This window comes from Haemaphysalis longicornis, unplaced genomic scaffold, assembly GCF_048455015.1.
Source record: "Haemaphysalis longicornis isolate Haplotype H1 unplaced genomic scaffold, Haemaphysalis longicornis Haplotype H1 scaffold_19, whole genome shotgun sequence".
NCBI lineage: Eukaryota > Metazoa > Arthropoda > Arachnida > Ixodida > Ixodidae > Haemaphysalis > Haemaphysalis longicornis.
The window spans coordinates 3,712,477-3,735,234 of NW_027526288.1; the positions used below are offsets into that span (position 1 = coordinate 3,712,477).

Sequence of the window (22,758 nt, forward strand, 5' to 3'; positions counted from 1 at the left end):
CCACGCTAGTAAATTGGACGAGGGCAAGGATTGCACGCAACATTCCAGGGAGACTCTCTAGACAGATATTTCGGTTTCCGTTGTGCAGTGTGCAAGAGACTGTGGTTCAAGAACAACATAACGGTGATTAGTAACGTTCGAGACGGCGCAAGGCGCGAATGTGCAATGGATGTGTTGCTGCATATCTTTCATAAGAAGACTGATAAGGCCACGCTTACTGTGTGTGGAAGGATTCCTTGGTGCACGGTGCTGTGCTGTGGCTCTGTTTGACTAATGGATATGCAGACTTATAGTTTCATACTGGTATATATCAAAGGAAAATCTGTCACCGCATTTGCGTGCTGCTGTGAGAGCTGATTGGGTTTCATACTAATATATACTAGAGGGAAATCTGTCGGTGCAGTCGTGGGCCGCCGCGGGCGGTGCCATTGCCGCTAGCGACGTTCCTCGCCCACTTGGCTTAGCTAGCCGTACGGCTTCTTTTTTGTCTCAAAGCCAAAATCAACAAAAAAGGGTAACATTTTTTTCTTGTTCATCGTGCATGAAGCTTCTACACAATCAGTGACAAATTAATCTTTCTGGAGGTTCAATTTTATAACAAAACAAATTTTAATTATCTTCTAAAGTAATATTGTTGCTTCTTTGCAGCCAGAGGCAACTTTGCAGCCTGTTCAGGAGCCATGCCAAGGACAAGTGGAACAGGCACTGGCGCGGCTCTCCTAGACAGTGGCGCCAGATTTCCCTCTAGTGTATATTAGTATGAAACTCTATGCGTAGCCGATGGAACTGTTGCTCCCCTACTTGACTTGGATTGCAACATGCCTTCTTGTAACCTCTGCAGCAAAAGACAACAAAAGAGGCCACACTCCTTTTTTTGTTCAAGTTGCACGGAGCTTTTAAAGGGTTCTGACAAAGAATTTTTTCTTATCAGCTGCACATTAACGTTAATACAATAACTTGAAATAGTCTTTTTAAGAACAATAACCCTACTTTTCCAGCAACAGGCATTTTTGCGATGTTGAAGCCTGTTGCCAACCCAAGACAAGTAAAAATGGAACACTTCTCTGCAATGTACAATGCCACACTCGGTGAAGTGTGGCTTGCCTAAATACTACCACTGAATTTCTCTCCAGTATATATTAGTAGAAAACTACCATACTTTAACACGTATAACCTGCCCCTGCATATAGTCCGCACACCAACTTTCAGCCAGCCAGGGGGGGGAGAGAGAGAAAAAAGGAAAGAAAATCCTCCCATATTTCTCGCACATTTGATACAGGAACGGCTGCACCAAAGTTACTGCTCAAGCAACACATCACATACTACGCAGACAGGGAAAGTGCATATTTAGCAAGTACAATGCACTGACTGCAAGGAGAAAATCACAAATCACTAACAAAACTCAGTTGTTAGAGTGCACTCGTCCTTGTTTTTTCTTCCTTCTCCTCGTATGTTCTGTGCGACTGCTGCCATGGAAGGATTTTAGTCAGCGCTACTGCATAGGAGCTTCACGGCGCATCGTGCATTGCTGTGAAGCTGCACTAAAGGAAAAAACAAACGTATTAGCCGCACACCTACTTTGCCACTAAAATTTTCGCATTTTTGGTGTGGCTGATATGCACAAAAATGCGGTGTATAGGTGGTATTCATTGAAAAGTTTAGCTGTCAGTTTATTCGCTTGGCAACACTAGAAATGGCCACAGACATGGCCACTGTGCAATGGACATGGCGCGGCTTGTGCCACTGCATGCACGCCGAAGAAAAAAAAACACCGCCGTGCGTTGTCTGCTCCGTTTCAACCCGATTCTCAACGATGGTGTCAACAGAGATGTTTTTAATCGCACTCACAATGGACTCAAGGCATCACTTTGCGTTCGCTGGGGTAGAGTTTGGAACATCCAACAGACATCATGTGCTTAGCAAAGGGGCCTTACTTAGCACGGACAAGTACCGCCAACCCGCGGAGCCGGACGTAACCAGTGACGGCGCGCTCACATGGTTGCCTGCATGCGCGTCTCGCCAATGAATACAAGCCATATGTGTACCCCCCCCCCCTCCTTACTTTAGTCTTATGCTAGTCCTTGAACTTGCAGTGCGGAATGGCGCCAAATCTTTTGTGGATTCATTTCTTGTATATTTCAAAGCGCAGAATGCCACAGCAACCATGCAAACAAATCCACGTGTGCTCGAAAGCAACGGCCCACCTTGATGTTTCCGGCCACCAGGGTGTGCCGCCAGGTCTTCTCCAGGTGCCACACGTTGACGGCCCCCGCTTGCACCGACACCAGGAAGGGTCGCGGGGTCGCCCGCACCACGAACACCCTACTCACGGGCTGCTTGGTGGCACACTAGGGAGGCATTACGCGACAGAGAACATGCGAGATTCAGTACTTAAAGGAGCCATAAAGACAAAATACAAGTTGGGTTTATTAGAAAGACTGCTTAGTCCCGATAAAAATGATATCAATATCATCGCAATCTTCGAACAAATAACGGAGATATGAAAGAAAACGTGTGAAGCATTCGCGACCCCTAGCCAATTTCCCGCAACTTTTCTATGACGTCACGGAACCTTGTTTGTGCGATTGGCGGCCGCCTAACTGACCTGTCGCGGCGACACATGACTGGACGTCTGTAATGGGGCCTCTAGTTCCGTTTGACCGCATCACTTGAATGCTAACGTGCAGTTAATGCACTGAAAATTATGTTTTATTGTTGGCCCGTATGACGTCAGTCTTGCTCATAACACATCACTGTGGCATGAAATTTGAAAGTTTGTAAACACTTCTTGCTTTTTTTTTTGTTAAAAAAAACACCTTTTGTGGCTGTAATGGAGCTGAGTGAGATACTGAATCCTAGTTCTTTCAAATTAAACGAAGTTGTATTTTTTCTTCATGGCTCCTTTAACGGTGCACTGAAGAGGATGTATGGAGCACTCATTCCTGGCTGTGGAGAGGCATGCTAAAGAACTACAAAAACAAAAGATAGAACAAAAATTGCCTCTTATGCTGTCAGAAACGGCGCCAAACACAACAAAACCAAATGGTAAAAGAGAGAAGCTGTCCGGGTTAAAAACATTGCCAAAGAGAGGCCAGATAAAAGCTGGGCAAAAATGAAAAATAACCTGCCGCAGTGGCTAAGGCGTTGTGCTACTGAGCCGAAGGTCGTGGGTCCGATCTCGGCCGTGGTGGCTGCTTCTCTGAGTGGAGGCAAAAAGCGAAAACGGCTGTGTGTCCATATTTCATCCCATGTTAAAGGTCGTTAAGTGGTCAAAATTAATCTCAAGGAGCCCCCACTACAACGCGGCTCATCACCTGCATTGCGTCTGTGTGTTAAACCCTACAGTCAATCAATTAATCTATATCTCTATCTAAGAACAACAATGGATGTTGTCCCTGTGCCTCATCACTCCAGCTGGCAGTTCTTCTGCGCGGTGCAAAGAGTGCACTAGTGCAGGTATTTTGACACAAGTCATCGTCATAATTTCTCAGATTTAACCTGCTTGTAAAAAACTGCAGTGATGACAAACTAGGTGTAATTTCTCAGATTTAACCTGCTTGTAAACAACTGCAGTGATGACAAACTAGGTGCGATAAAGCAGATCACGTCACGCAGTGACTGCAGTCTCTTCCAACACATACGTGTGTGTCAACATCTGGGTCTCTTGCTTCGGTGTAGTGACACAATGCACAAGCTGCTGCTGCTCTTAACTTGTACCAGAGAGCCGAGACTATTCCTGCATTAATCCCATCGTGCCAGCATAGAAGCCAATGAGGATGCGAAAAAATTACATCAAAAGAATACCAGGGCTCGTCATAACCACTGTTCAAGCTAAGGAGCTCTTCTAGGTGGCATAAAAAAAAAAAAAAGGTTGAGAGGCCTACCTTGAGTTCACAGAAGAACAGGAGCGGCTTCTTCGTTCCAAGCACCAAGCTAGAGTCCGATAATGTTTTGCAGTCGCCTCCCTCATCCTTAGCATCCATACAGTCCTGGTCAGGTCCGCCACCATCTTCGTCACCCCAGCAGTCGTCAGGTTCGCTCATACGATGCTCCAGAGAACCAATTTCCTGCGGCTCGTTGTTCCTTTCCAATTCACTCAACTCTGCCAGCTCTCCATCACCGACGTCCTCCTCCATAAAATTTGACAGGTCTGACAGGGGTTGTAGGGAGCTTGACAGCGACTCAGAACACTGGTCACCTTCAGCAGCCGTTACTTCCTCTGCACTCTCAGCAACAGGTTTAGCTGGAAGATCCATTGTAGCCGCGCTTTCATTCTGGGAGCTTCGGTTGCAGCTCTCAGAATCGTGTTCAGTCGACTTGTCCTTTTCACTGCCGTCCAAATGCCCCTCTTCAACTGCTTTGATCTGGCTGTCATCCACTTTCTCGGAGGAACGGCTTTCAACATCACCGTGACCACTTGCTGATGGTCTGTCACTTCGATGACTGTCTCTGAGTCCTTGAGTCACAATTCTAGAATCTTTTTTAACAGCGGGAAGATAAGCGGTGTTGAGGTTGCATTCCTCAGACCACTCGTCGAACATGCCTTCCAGTTCACACGGGTCCATCAGTTCCTGCGGCTCCGAGTCGACTACCGAGGCCAGTCGGCTACTGGTGGCGGAATCAGCAAACAGCCTCTTGGCAACGGGACGTTTAGAGACTGTACATTGCAATTCAGGCTCTCCGACGGGGTCCATCTTAGCTGGAGGAGGACAGATCGAATCAATGTCTTTCTCCTCACTTTCCGATCTTCGCTCTTCCACAACAACGCAGGAAGGCCGTCCTGGAGCAGCTATTGGACTGTCCGAGGACTGCTCCTTGGCACTGGAGACGCCGCTGCAGGCTTGCAAGGAGGAAAGCAAAGTGGTGCTCTCTTCCGTGCTTCCTGTATCCCTCCTGGACTCTGGGAAATCATCTTTGGGCCTTCTGTGTGCAGTGCGATGGTCAGTGCGACATGAAGAAATTAACAGGTCTCCTGATGAAGCTCTGGAGGCTCCGATGATGACTTCTGGTAGGTTCAGTTCATCTGGAGCAGAAAGAGAGCTTTGAAGACTATGGAAGAGTTACACAGAACAACTTCCTTGTGAACCTCATCTACACTGCTTGTATACATATGTACCGAAAATTGAATGAAGGTAGAGAGAAGCAGGGTGTGAAGAAATAGAGGATCCATTACCCAGACTGTTATCCCGCACAACACGACATGCAATGCCATGCATGCAGACACTGAACAGTCCCTTCCTACGAGCCAAAATGCCTCCCAGCTATAAACCACCCACGTTCACCTTCCACTACCCCCTCCCCCATTTCTTACAAAATAAACAGTACACACTTTTATCATAAATAATGGTGTACGTCTTACCCTGAGTAAAAATTTAGGCACTCTTCTACGTACATACGTTGCACGATGAATTATCAATCCGACCTCTCTCTTGCTAGAAGGGATCAGTCAATACTCAATATAGACTGATATATCACTGGCTGATTTTATATCTTCAGTGTATTTAGAGTATAACTACGTCCTCACCAATTATTTCAACAGACAAAAGATAACCCTGAGTTTTTTTTTTTTATAGCTACACACTTGAAATTTAATTGAAGGGGCCATGAAGATATGATACTAGCTTGGATCATTGAAAGGACTGCTTTTTCTAACTAACAATTATATCATTTTCATCACACAATTCAAACAAATAATTGAGATCTCAAAGAAAACATGTGATGCAGTGACAACTTCTGAGCCCCTTTCCGGTGACTTCTTTATGACGTCGAAGAACCTTGTTTGCGCGACTGGTGGCCGCCCTTATAAGCCACCACCAAGAAACATGACTGGGCAGCTGAAGTGGGCCTCTAGTTTCCTTTTATCCTATCATTTGAGTGCTGACATGCAGCTAGCACACTAAGAGCTATGGTTTTACTGCTGACTGCTATCAAATCATGCGTGGCCATATGACATCAATGCAGCACGAAATCGAAATGTTTTTCAACATTGTTCTGGCACCTATTTGGTTAAAAAAAAATTACCCCACCTTCCCGTGAGGGGAACCCTGTGGAGATGCGACGCATCTTGGGGGTTCACTTGGTGTTTCCGTTGGGTTGAATCTCTAATTGCGTGAAACGTGTGAGGAACGCGTATGATGTATTCTTTATTTAACACGCGGCGTAACGTTAACGATGACGGCCTTGTGGTCGCTGAAGTGTACGGGTAGTGGATGGTGAAGTAACGGGACCACCGTGCAATTTGCAGCGAAGATTAAGTCTATGCACGTGCCCGAAATCGGAACGCCGGTGCTGGAACGACTGCGGCTATGACGCAACATGGTGCAGCTATGACGCAACACAATCCACTTTAATCCAATCCAAGCCAAGCCAATCGAATCCAGTCCAATGCCCCTCGCGAGAGAGTGTTCGCTATCGGAGAGGAGAGGGGGTGAGTGGCGGAGAGTGCAGCTCGCGCGGCGAGGAGAATGGGGGAGGGGTGTGGACGGACAACAACAATGCCGTATGGAGGGACAAGGCGAGTGAATGAGATGCAGTCGCATCTAAAATGTCTTTCGTGGCAGGTAGGGAGCAGAGTGAGTTACCAAAGGCTCGTTCTTCCAACTGTTGCATTTTGTCTACACAGCACCTTCAACAAATCACATTGTAAAAGGTGGCCGTTGCCACAAGAAAAAAAAAATATTTAGAAAACTTTGACAGTCCTACCAACAGCAGCCCTCTTCCCGCACAGCGCGAGGCTTGAAAAATTCCACACACAATTGGCACTGATTTTGATTTTGGAATGCAACGAGATGTGACTGCAATGTGCACAAACAAGAAAATGCAGCCCCCCTTTTTTTTATTTGGGGGAAGGGGGTGGTGCATTTCTAATGGGTAAGAATTTTTAGCCTACTCCCGCTAGAAATGTGCCTATTTGTAACGCGCGGCATGATGCACTCTATACATGTGTGGGCCATATGAGATACTTGAAATTGCCAAGTCGCACGCCACCAGAAATCCCATATACTTGTGAGACCATCGTTTTCGGCGCTGTTTTTCTTAAGCAGCATCATACTAGCCCATCTCTGTTCACCTCATTACAACAGCTTCGGGCACTTCTGCTAACCCCTTTCTTTGTGACCCATCTGCGTGTGTAAAGCTTGAAATTGACATTCAGGTGGACTCAAATCAGGCTAGACTAAACCACCCGCACTTAATTTCTTGTTTCTCTCTTTTTTTCCCCCCTTCAGTTCTGAAGCTACTCACAATACCAAAGAGAGTCGTGACCAACGGTTTTGGAACCACTGCTCCATTGGTATTTGCACGATGTTTTTGGACGGGTGCAAAGTACAGACTTTCAGAGTCAAATAAGAACCCGGTTACAGAAACTTCCCAAAAGCAAGACCTCACACGACAATGAGGTGTCAATGAACCTGTGGAAACTCACATCAGCTCCATTAAAACAACGAAAGACGCTTTTAACCGAAAAAAAAAAAAATGGCAAGGAACATTGACAAACTTTTAGATGTCACACTCCAGCAACGTATTATGTGCAGGAGTGCCGTAATATGCGCCAGCCCTAAAAACATAGTTCTCAGTGTGTTAACTATACATTAGCATTGACGTGATACACTAAAATGGAACTAGAGGTTATACTCCAATCGCCCAGTTATGTATCTGGGTGGTGGCACGGATAGGCATCTTCAGATTGAACAAATAAAATTCTGTGATGTCAGAGACAAATCCTCTGAAAGTGGTAGAGGACTTGCCGCTGCTTCGTCTGTTTTCCTTAAAGGCCAACCTCGGCCAAATTTACTGTGAACGTACACTACGTGCCACCAAACCGACTGGGACATAACTGGTAGCCCCGTGAAATGCGTTGTTAATAAGTTATAAACATTCAAAATTGCTCTGTCGCGGGTAACGCTGCACCTGCCGGCGAAACCTGCAAACAGCTATGAAGCGGAAGTGACAATGCGGCCAACCGGGTGCATTTTCCTTCGGTCAGCCACAAGAACCGGTTCAGCTCCAATGGCCGCTTTTCATTTAGGGCAGCTGCGAGGGGGAAACGTTGCGCGCAGGTACCCTCCGGCAGGCCGGCCGCTTGTGGCCGCTCGGTCGCCAGCTGGGCCAACTGCAACTTCACTTGTAATGGCCGTCCTCTTCTCACTTTCTGTTTCAAAATCGCCGATTTTTGACAGCCGTTTGCGCCGTAGATACGCGTATTTGAGCTGCATTATTTTGTATCCTAAAGTGTTTTTAGGCAGACTATACGAAAATCAGGTTTTCAAGGGGTTGAAATTTTGAGGGCAGTTGGCCTTTAATATCTCAATTATTTGCTTAATGTTTGAGGTGAAATTGGTGTTATTGTTATCGGGACCAAGCCATCTTTTCAATGAAACGAATTTGCATTTTTGTCTTCATGGCCTCTTTTAATACAGAAATTGGAGAACCAATATGGAAGTTCCCCTTGACGCAGCACTCAGCACAAACCAACATCAACTGAACACTACTAGCACTAATATAGGTGGGCCAGGCCATACAAAAAATATTCCCAAGGTTGCTTACCGGGTGTTTCGCTGTCCTCTAGCCGGTTTTCGGTAGCCCCCGACGGGAACCCGGGACAGTTCCCATCAGCAACACCCAAGCGTTCCACGACTCCGCTGACGAAGTCCTTGATATCCTCAGTGCCTTCACTTTCTTCACTCTGGGAAAACAGGGTGCTGTGTGCGGAACCCACCACGGTTGTGGCGCAACCCGGCTCGGAAGCTTGCCCGCCGCCTTGCACGTTGCAGTCATCTCGGGAAAAATACTCGACGACTTCACCGCGCAAAGTTATCGACCTGTCTGCATCAGCGTCCTCGGCTTCGTGAGAAGATTCTTCCTCTCCCTTGCAAGCTAGGTCAGATGATGAGAGAGGTGGCATTCCTTCCACAAGCTCGGAGCTGCCTTGCAAGTCAAGACAGGATGAGTGCTCTGATTTAGGCAAAACTGGAATTGCATGGTCGCAAGTGTCAGCTGCATCCTCCGAGCTTTTGTCTCTCGACGCGTGCTCCGGCTTTCCACTGCCCTCCATTTTGCCGCAAATGGCAATGGAAGGTGAACTCAGGCTTGGATGTCGAGACTTGGAGCTCTCCTGCCGACACGAACCACCGTCGGAGCAAGCACTCGAGGGTAGAATGTGCGTCGGCGCTTCGCGATTGTTCCTCGCAACGTGTAGTGGAACACGGCTTGCCCCGATTTGACTCCGAGAGGTGTTTCTCGGTGTTTCCCCATGCTGAGATGTCGGTGCAGTGTAGTCCCCAGACAACTGTGATGGCAAAGCCGTATTCATTGAGTCACTGTTACCGTTTGATGCAGGAGCTGCGCTACCAACTGTTTCCCACGCTGCGAGTGGAGATGACATTTTCGCTCTTGCAGTGTAATGTTTGTCAGGGACTGACGTTGCGTCATTGGTCGAAGACTCCGACGCGGTGCCCTCTGCAACAGTGCTGCTGCTTCGCCTCTGCCGACGGGAACTACGGCGCCCCAGTTTTCGCTCACGCCACGGCACGTTCTCCACGGGGAATACCTCTGTCTGTCTAGCCAGCATACAGCTATCAGAGTCGTCCAGTGTCCTCGATTCGCCTTTGCTTACAGTTGAAGCTCGTTTGTCCGGCTCGATCTTCAGACAAGCTTCTGACCTCCCAGGAGAACTTCGTTCCGATGATGTGTTGTCATCAACAGTCAACCGAGACTTTTCCCGATGACTAGCTGAGTCAGGATCTGTGGGTAGTCCCTTCGCCTCAGCACACTCAATCAAACCGAACTGCTCGAAGTTCAACTCAAACATGGAGATGGGAGTTTTGAGTGCACCCTGTATGAGCTTGCTGAAGGCGGAGGCAATGGTCTTCGATTCTCTGCTCATCCTCTTCTTCCAGAACGGGCTGTACGAGAGCTTCCGCTTCCGGAAGTTGTAGTTTGCATCCTTTGTGTCGGCCGTTATTGTTGTTGGTTCGTAGGATCTTGTCCGTCTTCTTTTTCGCAAGGGGGAGTGTGACTCAGAAGGATCTGGTGCCTTGTCAGTGTTGCACTGTTTCTCTGTCATCTTGGTGCCTTCTTTCACAGGCTGTTCGTTAATACCACCCTTGTCGTCAGCCATTACCTTAAGAGGGGCATACTCCACGATCACATCTGGCTCATCTTCATGAACGAACAATTCTTGCTGAGAATCCCTCGAATCATCGTCACACGGGTTAAAGACTTCAACGTGCAGTTTATCTTGGGCGACAATGTTCACTTCACATTTTTCAGCATCATGTGTGCTCTTACCGCTGCTCTGTTTCCGGGTATCTTCCTTTGTCCACCTGACGAGTGACAAACCAGTGGACCGCTTCTGTTTGTTCCCGTTTTGGTGTGGCGTGGTGTTTGACGTTACACTGCATCGTACCTTCTCCTCTTGTGAAAACCGTGCTTTCACAGCCCCACAACTTGTCTCTGCACTTAATGTCAGCTTGTCTTGTTGTGAGAGCCTACCAGCAGCTGTCGAATCCAAATCCCTGACCTCCGGTTGCGAGTCTTGCAACAACATGTCGAGAAAAGAAGCGTTGTTGAGCCGTGACATGCTAAGGGAGGCATTTGTTTGCATCGATACCTCACAAGCATCTGCTTTGGGATTAAAATTGCACTCTGCAACTTTGTTCCCATTCGTATCTTGTGGCGCGTCAGCATAGCTCTTTTTAGGAACTGACAGGCATGAATTGACCTCGAGGGCATGACTGAAGCTTGCAGTATCACTATTCTCAATCGAAGAATGTGCCACATTGTTAGTGAAAAGTTCTCGTTGAGACAGAGCTTCTAACCTTGACGACTTTCTTCGAGGTGAAGCAATGGTCACCGTAAGTCTACTGGGTCCATCTGCGGGGGCCGTATCCCGCGCTGTAATTGCAAGCGGCGTGCAAACCGATGAGCTGCTCCGATTTGCCTGCAACCGACGTTCATGGCTGTCAGAGGTCTCTGCCTGGAGAGTAGACTTGGCTTCTTCTCGAGAAAACGACTTTTCCTCTGGCGTCTTCGTCCGTTGCAACTTGGAGTGGCAAACTTCGCTCTCGGGAAGCGTCGTTTCGAGAGGCACCCGAAGCGGCGAGCAAACGTCTGCAGAAGTCGACAGACGTGTCTCGTCGGACCCGATCGATTCATTCTGAAGGCTGTCTTGTCCTTTCTTTAGAGCGGAGAGACGTTTCAGTTTCTGTCGAGGGGGTGAAAGAAAAAAACGGCGTGAAGCAAGTCTTACGCTTAATTTCGCGATAACTTAATCGGGACCGCAACACGCGTGTTGATGCATCGGTTCGATCGTAAGAGACGCAAACGCGGGGCAACTGCTGCGAATATGCGATCACGTTGAACGTGAAGCGGGCTTACCTGAAGCTTACGCTCTTTCCTGGCAAGTTCCTCGCGAATTCTCGCCAATTTCTCCAGGATCTAAAACGAGGCAGAAGACAAGCGTTTCATATCACAGCGAAATGAGCGCGGTGACAACACAGCCCGGACAAACATCTCCAGGTGAAACAAAAAGTGGCGTCAACCGGGTTACAACCATGACCTACCTCAGATTGTCGATTCGATGAATCCATGGCACGACCCTAACGCAAATAAGCGCTGTCATCACACGGTTTAACACGCCGAGCGGTTCACACACAAACAGGACCAGCTTTCTGCAACCAAAGCTCGGCGCGTATCGCCATGTTGTTTCTTGCCTTGCTGCTCCCTCTCGGCCATCGTCTGCAAACCGATGTAGGAATTAAAGCGTAGAATAAAAAGTTTTATAACAAATGCTTATTTTAAATTTAAATTTAAGTTTGTAAACTTTGACCTAACTGAGATAAAGTTGTGAAAGGTGGTCAAGGTTACGTTTTATTTTTCGATTCCCGTCACCAGGTGCCCCTGGCGGCGGTTGTGTTGGTGTGTTGCTGTCCAGCTCGCTTTTAGAGCCGTTTTGTCCCGACCTCAAAGTGTGGCGGCGGTGTGTGTGTGTGTCTTTTGTTTCTTCGTTTATAAGTTCCTCGGTTTCTGTGGGAAACGAACGCGGCCAAGTTTTATCCTCTTCATGAACAGCTGAGAAACGAATTATGAGGTAAGCGGCCCGAGTTGCACCTCCCTTTATTGCAGGGGAGGCGAGAATTCCCCCGGGGTACCTACCCATCATCCGTCGACAGCGCAGCTGATCGCGCCAGGAGGGCATCGCGTTTTGCTTTTGCCTCTCGTTACTTTCGCTTTCAGACTGCGATCGCTGTTGGCGCAATTTCCTACGCTTCGCTCGGGGCGTCCGTTCTTTTCCAGCCTCCGTCAGGTGCGGCCGTCGACCCGCGCGATTAATATTGCGCGTGGCGTTTTTTTCTCTCGCGACGGCGAAACGGAGGTTCGCGCAGTACTGGGAATTTCGGAGTCGTCAGCGGAGACGTTCGCTTCCGCTTTTTTGTCTTTGCAGCGCGCGCCCGCCAGCCGTTCATTGTTTCGGCTAGCGCTCGACGTGCCCCATTCTGATCTGCGATGAAAGCGAATGCACCAATTGTGCTGTTTTACGCGCACTCATCACGTGCCTCGTAGTGCAGTGCAGTGCTGCGCGCGGTCTCTGCAATTTCAAGCCGTTGCGAGGGGGTGGTCCGCATTGCAGCGTTTGTGGCGCTGCGCCTGGAACTCCCCCTCGCTACACCTACGGAGTGTCCGCCGCCGTTGTGTTGTTGTTGTTGTTGTCGCTGTTGACAGTTCTGCAGTTGTCTTTGTTGTGTTTTGACGAAAGCCTCTTACTTAATCGCGTTATAGCCTATTCAGGGCCGCATCACGTCGGTTGCTGTGCGCTGGTTTGATCGTAAAAGCGCGCCGAAGGCCAAGGCCAAAATTAGTCGCTTGACTAGAACGTACGGGTAGTAACGCCGCGCCTAGAATTCGTTGCGCGTTTTTGTGTTTCGTTTGGTGTTTTTATTTTCGGTGCGCTTCGCTCTGCCGTAATCATCGACCCGTCAGGTTACCATGTCAGTCGCGCGTCTCGGTGTGGGAGCCGTAATTATGGCTTCTTTGTTTTCTAGTTTGTTTTTTTTGAAGGTCGCGCGTGACCCCAGATGGCTAGCACCATCTCGAAAATTAGCTTGGTAACGTATTCTCAGGCGGGCGGGCCCTGCATGGGCTCGCGCGCGCACAGAATAGCCGTAATGAAGGCACAAAAATGGAAGCGCGCAGTGTTACGTGACCTGCGAGATTGTCGCGCCGCGATTGGAACTTAAGTCTCGGTTTCCCTCATGTATTTACGCGTTCAACAGCGTCCAAGGCTCTTGCTGCTGTTTTTTTTTCCCGATAAGTTCGTACGTACGCGTTAATATTTTTCTTATTTACTGCGACGCATCCGTCGGATGTCTAGAAGTTTCGATGAGCCCTACCAACGCAGCGTAGTAGAACACTTGGAATTGCCGCCGCGCGCCAATTTTCTTCATCGTAATTTCTTTGTTTATTATATAGTCGCAACCTAATGATTATTCCCCTCGGGTATTTATCTCAAAGCTACCTCACGCTATGCTAACGTTTCGCGGGAATTTCTTCGGGGGAGAGGGGGTCGCTGCCCCTATAGCCTGGAATTTATTAATTTTAAGGAAATTTTTGTTTGTAATAGTGCAATGTATTACAGCGACAACAGCAGCACATGTATGTTTTAGTGCTGCATGCTACGAGTTCTGCTTAATTTCCTAGCAAGGATACGTTAAGTACATGTAGGTTAACCATTTACCTGTATTATTGTGCCCTTGGCCCGAGGGAAGCTTGGGAAGCCCGAGTGCACTCGGCGGAAGTGCACTTAAATAGGCACGTTTGACAGGGGTATAAGGCACCGACCTTTTAGGTAGTGTCCAAGCCACATAATGCCCCTCAACTTCACCTCCTTGGCGTGCAATAAACTGTGGAGCGCGACTTTTCATGGAGGCATATCGCAGTCCAGAGTCGTATATAGCTGCACGATTACTAGTAAATGTTAGGATAAGACAAAAAATAAACGGTTCTGTAGGGACTTCATAAATCAGTGGAAGCTGCAGGGCCGTGTTAGCAGCAAAGCTTCTGTATATGTAAGCTAGTATGTTCGAGGCAGTAAAAATTCGTGCACATAGGAGCTTGTACACTCACTAGGATGCCTTTCTTATGAATGTCACAAGAAACTGTGACGAAAGCTTTAAATGAACAGTAAAGTTAATTTTTCCAATCGTTATTTGTTGCAGAATTGTTTGGTTAAAATCGTGCTATCTTTTGTTGAAGCTATGGAGTGGGAGTTCGGAGGTTTATCTTTATTCTGAAGTTCGCGAGAAGCTAGGTGTTCTCTTTAGCGGGAGCTTTGAAATCTGCCTCCAGTGACGTGATGCAAGCTTGCAACGTTGCTTATGGCGGCACCTTTTTTGGTATCAGCCCATTCGGAAGTTATTGTGGCTCTTGTTTTTGTTTAGGCACAATTCCTACAATGCCGCATTCAAAAATGGATGCTTGCACGGAGGTTGCTGGACAGAAAACGGTGCTTTTGGATTTGCTGTTCTCGCGACATCAAGAACAGAAAAGGGTTGGGGGGGTCGAAAATGAGCGCTCGGTTGCAGGTCAGCGCAATAGGTGAAAAGTAAAAAAAAAAAAAAAAACGTCTTATGAAGAAAATTGCTCAAAGCCTGCTTAATGTGCCAGGCTACATGTTGGATATTGCAACTTTGTGCATTGTTGTTTGAAACGAAAAAGACAGGTGGAGGAGGGTCAGAGGCTGGAAATCTTGTGCATTTGTTTGGACGGAGTACATATACATATTGCTTTACCAAAATACTAATACGGGTGATCTAGTTCGCCACTTTCTATGGCCTAACTATGACCTAACCAGGGCTGTGAAGAATCCGTTTACTTTTTTTTTATTTACTCAGTGAAGGAACTGCAAAACAAGCTAATAGTGCTAGCAAACATTGTGCAGGACAGAGCTAAGGTAAGGTCGAAACGCACGCTAGGCTTCAATGGGGGGGTTTATACCAAAAGAAACAAGGAAACATGCATATATGTAATCCATGGGACAAGACAAAATAAATGAGGAAGCATACATTAGCTGAAACATAATAAACTCCGCATTCATCGCACTTGCCCTTTTTGCCATTTCGCAATAAATCTAGCGCGTGTTTTGTCCTTTGTGTAGCTTAGTCGTCTGTAGTGTTCACTAGCACCATGAATTCATTAGTTGGCAGCCAACTTTCCTCTTTAATTGGTGCTGTACAAGCAAGGATTAAAAAAAAACGGGGCAGGTTTCTTTTTATTTTAGAGGAATTGGGAATATATATTCCCAATTCCTCCAAAATGAAAAGAAAGTAGGAACACTTGTAGCATAATCTCTCTGCAATCCACTCTTCACTGACTTGAGAAGCAGGTCACACGGTGCGATTATTATGACGGAAATGAGAATGCCACAACTTCTGTGCCCACAAATGGGCAGACACATTTTGGGGCCATGCAGACAAAACACAAGTTTAGTTCATTCAAAAGATTACCTCTTTAGAATCGTACTGACGCCACTTTTGGCGTAAACTTCGCTCAGATAAGCTATATAATTGGGGAAAAAGGGAATGGCCGTGCGACCGACCAGCTCATTTCCCACAACAGAACCTATGATATCATATGTGCCAGCTCTGCAATTGGCTGAGGCCGGCAAAAACAAATGCTAATTAGGCAGGGCTTATAGGCTTGCCAAACAAACTATTTGCGTGTAAATTTAGGGCGGATTTTTTTATAGCAGTAAGATTAATGGTGGTATAAACAATGAAAGTTTTGATAGTATGCGTAAACGTTGAAGTACCGATGCATACTGCTGTTGGTACTGCGCACACTATGCTTGTTTTAGCTGCACAGCACTGTGGTGCTTTCGGGTTGTCTCAAATGACGCTGACCGATTGGCATAAGTCTTACACGACCATTTTTGTCAAACGAGCACCATGTTTCACGAAATTATTATTTTCTACCTGGACAAAAACAAGCCAGGTACAAATACGGTCAAAAACAAACCAAAGGCAGCAACCGGCAAGCCGTGGTGTGGTGGCACCATCTAGGTTGACTAACTGTAAACAAGTCTTCACTGCACACCAGGTTTAGCTTGAAGACCAGTTCTTGAGATGCCATTGCAGACGTCGGGAAACACGTGATTTGGTGGGAGAATCGAAGCCACTTAAATTAATTTCTCAGTGAATAAAGCATCGTTTGCTCCTGGACAGGCTCTGGGGGCATTATTAAAACACTGAAATGTTTCAAATGAAACAATCTTGTATTTTGTCTGCATGGCCCCTTAAGGCTACAGGCACGCAGCATTGTATTGTACCATGACATCCACTTTTCTAATGCGGGTAAGCCTCTGTGGTGAATTAGTTAGCAGCATGCCCAAATGGGCTGAGACGTGGTACATCAGTATGAGACTTGTGAAAACGCGGCACTTGGGTTATGGTACATGAATGTGGGACTTGTGAGAATAGTACACCTGGGTTTTATTTAGCGTAGAAATTTGGGCTTGTTGGTACATAACTTTCAAACATGTAGCGCAGAAGACGAGAAACACAGACAAGTAGACACACACAGCGCTATGTAGAAATTTGGGCTTGTTGGTACATAACTGTGTCTACTTGTCTGTGTCTCTCGTCTTCTGCGCTACATGTTTGAAAGTTATGTACCAACAAGCCCAAATTTCTACAGTAGTGCCGTGTGTGTCTACTTGTCTGTGTCTCTTTCTTCTGCGCTACATGTTTGAAAGCTGGGTTTTTTTATTCTTCGGGGGGGGAATCTTGCAAGCAGTGAAGTCCTAATCAGGAAATATATGTGTTTGGTGAAGCATGGCAGGCTAAAGCAACCTTTAAAAATAGTGACTTGTGTGCTCACAAGATGGGTTGTGAAAGAAGATACAGTAGACTCTCGACAAATGAAACTCCAAGAGACCGAAAAAAATTAGTTCTATTTAACAGAAGTTCCGTTTACTGAGAGAGATGTGCAAAAGTGCAAATTTATGTGCGTGTACACTCTTAAAACCCCTTTCATGGAACTCTAAGGACTAGAAGGTGAATGTAGCTAGTAGTTTTTTAGAAGTAAAGCAAACTAAAAGAGGTGTAGGCACAGCATACACCAAGTTTATTTGGCAACAATGAGTCAGTGTGTACTAAACAAAATTCAGCAATTTTTTATGTTGCATTCATCACGCTAACACAGCTGACTACTAACGAGACTAGGTTACGAGGCCAACGAGTTTAAAAAAAAACAAAAACGAAACTGCTGGAACTGGAGAAAGCTGATGCTCATTTCAGTGGCTTTCAGTTCCATTTAATCGGTCACGCAGAAATCTTAGTTCCGATTACAGAAAGTGTTTTTACGTTATCTGTATACAAAACCAATTAACGTACAGGCTACTGTCCCGTTTAAGCGGCAATGCCATTTAACTGATTTCTGTTTATTGAAATTCTACTGTGGTTAGGCTGCATGTGCAGGTAGACTGCACATGTGCAGAAAGCTTCAGTGACAAGCTGACCACCTGAAAAAGTGAAATTAATTACACGTTTTTCAGTTGTCTTTTCAACCACAACGCACAAATGAAGGTCCCTGCTTCTGGCGCTAGCCAGTCGTGTAAAAATTGCTGAAATCTCGTGATATATATGCTTGAATGCAGTCAATGACTTTTCCACAAAAGGTAAAGTCATTGATGCCCATTTGACATCCTGCCGGAACTACTGGTAATGTGCGTTGGAAGTGCGTTCGGTGGATGCCTGCAATGCTTATTCTTTTTTTTTTTCTGGTTCTTGTGCACATGTAAACATTTGAGCAGCTGCACGTCTAAACAGTCCCCACATGCCTAGGAAATCCTGCAGCTGTCGGTGTCACGCCACCCGCCTGACATTTCCTCTACAATGACGAGATCCCATTTTCCGTAGCACAAGCGAAGTCCCCAGCCATAAGTAAAACATCTGGCTGTAGGCTGTATGTGTCGATCTCGAGCTGGCGTGCAACACCTGTCACCCTTGTCTTCAACGCATTGTGCTGAGCTCTGTTCCTTTTGCGTGAGCAACGCAGTTGGTATTTGCCAAGCTATGTGCAGACTTATTCACATCCTTTGCATAATGAAGGGAACAGTGAAAAATAGTACCCTGTACGTAGACATTCTTCATTCCAATCTTTGACTCTCCTGAGCTGACATTAGGGAGTCATAGCAGAGCAGAGAACCGGCCCCAGTACGGTACCCTGTAGGCAACCGGCGCAGGCACGTGCGCAGAGACTGAAAATGTGGTTGTGTGCGTGAGCAGGTGAACCGGTTTCCGGAGCAGTATCCGGTGCACCTGCTCATGCACACAACAACATTTTCTGTCTCTGCACACGTGCGTGCGCCGGTTGCCTACAGGGTACCGTACTGGGGCCGGTTCTCTGCTCTGCTATGAATCTCAATTAAAAGGGCCATGAAGAATACAACTGTGGTCAGTCTGAACACTGGTGCTAGCCTTTAGTGGATCACTCAGCTGTGTCCCAGCCATGAAAAATGTTTAGCTTAAAAAAACACTAGAAATATTGAAAAAATTTCACATTCTACGCTACCGTGATGTGGAATGGGCCAGTACTTTTAAAAACGCTGTTATCTGTGTGTCAACTTCATGTTAGAATTCTACTGATAGGATCCGATGGAACTAGAAGCCCCAATGCAATCTCCGAGTCATGTCTCTTGGTGGTGGCTGAGGTCGGATGCCACTAGTCGCACGAACAAGCTTCTGTGACGGCATAAGAGAAATTTAGGAAAATAGCTGGGGAGTTGCCACCGCTTCATTTGTTTCCCTTGATATTTCGGTTGTGTCTTTACTGCTTGTGACGGAATTGGTATCGTTGTTATCAGGACAAGGCAGTCTTTTTAAAGAACCAAACTTTTATTTTGTGTTTGTTGCCCCTTTAAATTATTTTTGGACTTTCATTTTTTTAATCGTGCTTTCTGCGCTTACCAACCACTAACGCCGAAGCACCACCCATTGGGAGTCCTCGAGGTACTTGTGAATTGCTGATGTGTTTTGGGAAACAACAGAAGGCATTCCTCATGCCAGCTATGACAGGCCATTGTATGGTTAATAGGTTTTGCCTCGCAGGCATTGTACTTATTGCATGGGAGGGGGGACAACAACACAACAGGGACAGGCAAGTAGTTAATGGGAATGTTGTAGACACTTAATTGTTTGTGCTAACATTGGGGACACACATATGGACTTGCCTGAAACTAATTGTGACGTAAAGAGAAAGTGCTGTGGAAGGGTGCGAAAACATAGCAACACAGCCTAATTCGCTGAATGTGTGTAATGTTGTAGGGAAATTTGGAGGTAGATCTTGCTCATCATGTTTTACAAAGTGTAAGTGGATGGGTGCAGCTGAGGGAGGTGTTCTGTATTAAACTAATTGCCGTATTTGATAATTAACCTAAGTATAAAGTCAATTAAGAGCACCCTATTTCAGCAAAGACAGTCCGGCTTAAATGTCCTGTTCTTGTGAGTGCAAGAAATCAATCCTGTGTTCATTCAGCGACACGTGCGAAATGTTCTCTCTGGGACATCTCGCATATTGTTCGGTGGAAAAGGAATAAAAACTACTCATCTCGCTGAATTCTGGTTCCTCTGAATTTGGACATAATGTGCCACTCTTCTTTTTTTTTTCCTTACATACACCCCGATTTACTGATCGGTTTACTGATCTTGGATAGCAGTTGAGCACTAATTGAATTAAACATTTTTCGATTCTCGTGTACTTTTCTTTTAGTTTATTCTGGTCATTTCCGGCTGACACAAATATTCGGAGCATTCGTGGGAGCTCTTGCTAACCTAATGCTGAAGTCAATGCTAGGCCAAGAGAACTGGACCTTTGTTTTTGCATTACAAGTGGGATGTTTGTGGACATTTCCTTTAAAGCGTAAGCCTTAGGTGCCCCTTTAGGCAAAACATCGGCATTGTCGTTGTCATTCTCGAGTACAGAAAGTGGCCTCTTCCGCAAAGATTTAAGTAAAAGAGCGCGTTTGAGTTCATCTGGGAATTAAACCGTTGCGCTACAGCCAGCCTAAGCACGCTGGCAGTAGTGGGACGAGATATTGCATAGGGTGCTGTCATAGCACAGGACAGGTGATTGTGATGGCGCATGAGTGGAACAGGTGCTCGCCAGCCATGGAGAGCACTGGTTCTGGCCAAGCTGGGGTGTGTTTGTTGAAACAAGTCTGCCTGGTGAAGCAAGTCTCACTTAAGGATAAAAGAAACCATAACGATAGAGAGATTGAAATGCAGTGTGAAAGTATATATAAGTCCTATACAAGTAAATAAAGTCACCAGGGGGAGCCGTAGTTATGCCTTCACCAGGACAGCTACCCCCTGTAACAGAAAAAAAATAAGTATTTTGTGCCTAATAACTATTGTGCCTGCCATAAGAGCCACGCTAGTATTAATTGAAGGGAATAAAACATTGGTTTTGTAGTTTTTTATTATTATTTTTGTAAGATGATGCGTCATCACCCCGCTACAAAGGGGATACCACTGTCAATCATTATCATCATCATCACCTTAATTCAAAGCACCTAAGCTGACCTAAATGCTCCGAGGAAAGTCCTCTTTTCAATGCATCAGTAAATAAGGTTCAAGTAGCTAGGCAGCCATGAACACTTTACTCCCTTGACCCTCTTCAGCAGAGAACAAATTCAAAAGGTTTGGTTCGAGTTGAGGATGGAAAATGGGACTTGCCGAGTTCTTTTTTTTATTGCCCGCACTGTTATTTGTTAGAGGCCACGGTGCTTGTTGTATTCAATGCAGCCACTGGCGTGTGCTTTGCAAGTAAGGTAGCGGTAAACAGGGAAAGAAGTACAGCTTTTGGTCGGATGGAATATGCATCGTCCCACATGTGTGGACTTGTTCTCTTGAGCGCGCTGCATTGCAAACTGAAGGCTGTTGCCATTTTCGGAAGCCAGGAAGGAAACGGCGGAAGGTCAAAAGGAAGCCAAGCAACCGGAAGGGGAAAAAAAGAAAGAGAAAAGATAACAGTGCATGTTCCTGGATGTCTGTGTGACTGCATTTTCTATTGTGCTACTGAAAACACAAGATAGGCCTTAGTTTCACTTTTTTTATATAAAAAATTGCGTGAACGGCAACCTTGTGCGAGTTTAAAAACGGCACGGAGCTTTTTCAAAGCCCTTCACTGGTGTTCCGTCGGTATCCTACAGCTATCTCTGTCCATTTGTGTTATCAGCAGTACTGATGTTGTGTACGATAGAAGGTTAGCAGGTTTTTGATCACAAAGAAGTCATTTTCTGCTGGGAAGCGCGATAGTTCTTTGAGCAACCGCATTTAAAGTTGGAAAATAGGTTGCGAAAACACTACCTTGGAAGCACAAACCTTCATTGTTTAATTTATTCATTTAAACAACATCTACCAATAAAGAACGATGCAAAAGGTATATTTTTCTCTAAATTTTGCTTCAAGTAGCATGTAATCTGCTATCGCGGTTCTGCATCAATAAACTATGTGGTTCAGTGATTTGGGACAGAAACGGCCGTCTTGCGTTTCCACTGTAAATGGTTATCAGTTAAGGCGTGTGGAACTTGTAGCCCTCTCAAAAATTTTGCGGCCGTCTCTTTACGCAGCTGGGAAAGAACGGAAGACATACGTACTGGGAACGTTTTGTTTTAGAAAAGCTGCGTGTGGAGGTATCATGAAAAAAAAAAAAACGCTTTGGAGAAGGCAGCACATGTGTTGAGCAAAAGCAGCTGCCATTTTCGTATCAAAGCTATTCAGGAAAGAAATAGGCCAAAATTTGAAAAGAGCAAACACAGCGGAAGTTGAAGGGGATAGGTGCTGCGCGATGAGTGATTCTAGTCCGAGCTCATTGTTATAAATAGGCCCTCAAAGACCTTATAACAGTAGTGAGACCTAGTTGTTCACCTGCATGCATGCGGTGTACTTGTTGCTGCATTGTTATAAGGTGTTTTTTTTTTTTTTTTCGTGTGAGTGGGCATGTCCATTTAGATCCCCCCGCACTACTATCTATGATCAGTAATGCCACTTCTGTGAGTGGGCAAAGTACTGCATTCATTCTGATGCAGCTCATTTGGGGTTGCATTGGGATTCAAATGCAAAAGTGGAATTTTAGGTTTGTTGTTGACCACTGGGAACATTACACAGAAGGAGTTGTTTAGTAGGTATTCTGTTTGCAATCCTGCTGTTCTGCACGCAGGGTCCACTTCAATTTTGCTGGTATAACGCCCTTCTAATTACATTTTATTTATTTTTTTCTTTTTTAAGACGGGCAGGTCGATGCTTTCACTGTCTGTGCAGCGTTATGGTCAAGTTGGTGACAAGTTGGTAGCTGGCTTGTGACTTAAAAGTTAAAACTGAATATGGAGATGCTTGCCTCTGCTGTTTTAAGAAATTCCCAGGTTGCATTGGTGAGGTGCTCTAGCTACTGCGAACAGGCTTTAGCACACTACATCTGACACTCTCAAGCTGCACTCGCATTCGTGAAGACGACATACAACTTTGTTCTGTTTTAAAGAACAAGGCTTTGGTAGTCCACTCAGCTCCATTTGAGCCTCGAAAGACATGCTTCTCATTGAAAAAAAGCGCAAGAAATGCTGAACCGCTTTCAGATTTTGCGCCATAGTTACGTAATATGGGCAGGAGGGACGTGTTATGGAGCGGCGCTGAAAACAGTTTGATCAGTTTTTTAACTGCACACTAGCATTCAAGTAATGCGATCAAATGGACCTAGAGGCCCCAC

At 46.0% G+C, this 22,758-nt stretch overlaps 2 protein-coding genes across 2 annotated transcripts in view; one reads left to right on the forward strand and one right to left on the reverse strand.

The window, feature by feature from the left end:
- Positions 1-11,711, reverse strand: part of LOC144166780 (uncharacterized) — a 36,720-nt gene extending 25,009 nt beyond the window's left edge. Inside the window, exons 1-5 of the mRNA XM_077696268.1 lie at positions 11,562-11,711; positions 11,377-11,436; positions 8,545-11,203; positions 3,885-5,023; positions 2,205-2,348 (exon numbers count right to left, since the gene is read on the reverse strand). Coding sequence (XP_077552394.1) covers positions 2,205-2,348; positions 3,885-5,023; positions 8,545-11,203; positions 11,377-11,436; positions 11,562-11,588 — 4,029 coding nt within the window. The 5' untranslated portion in view covers positions 11,589-11,711. The remainder of the gene's footprint in view (positions 1-2,204; positions 2,349-3,884; positions 5,024-8,544; positions 11,204-11,376; positions 11,437-11,561) is intronic.
- A 219-nt stretch (positions 11,712-11,930) lies between these two features.
- The window catches only part of LOC144166781 (monocarboxylate transporter 12-like), a 51,025-nt gene continuing 40,197 nt past the window's right edge, over positions 11,931-22,758 (forward strand). The window contains exon 1 of the mRNA XM_077696269.1: positions 11,931-12,088. The gene's annotated coding sequence lies outside the window, so the exon portion shown is untranslated. The remainder of the gene's footprint in view (positions 12,089-22,758) is intronic.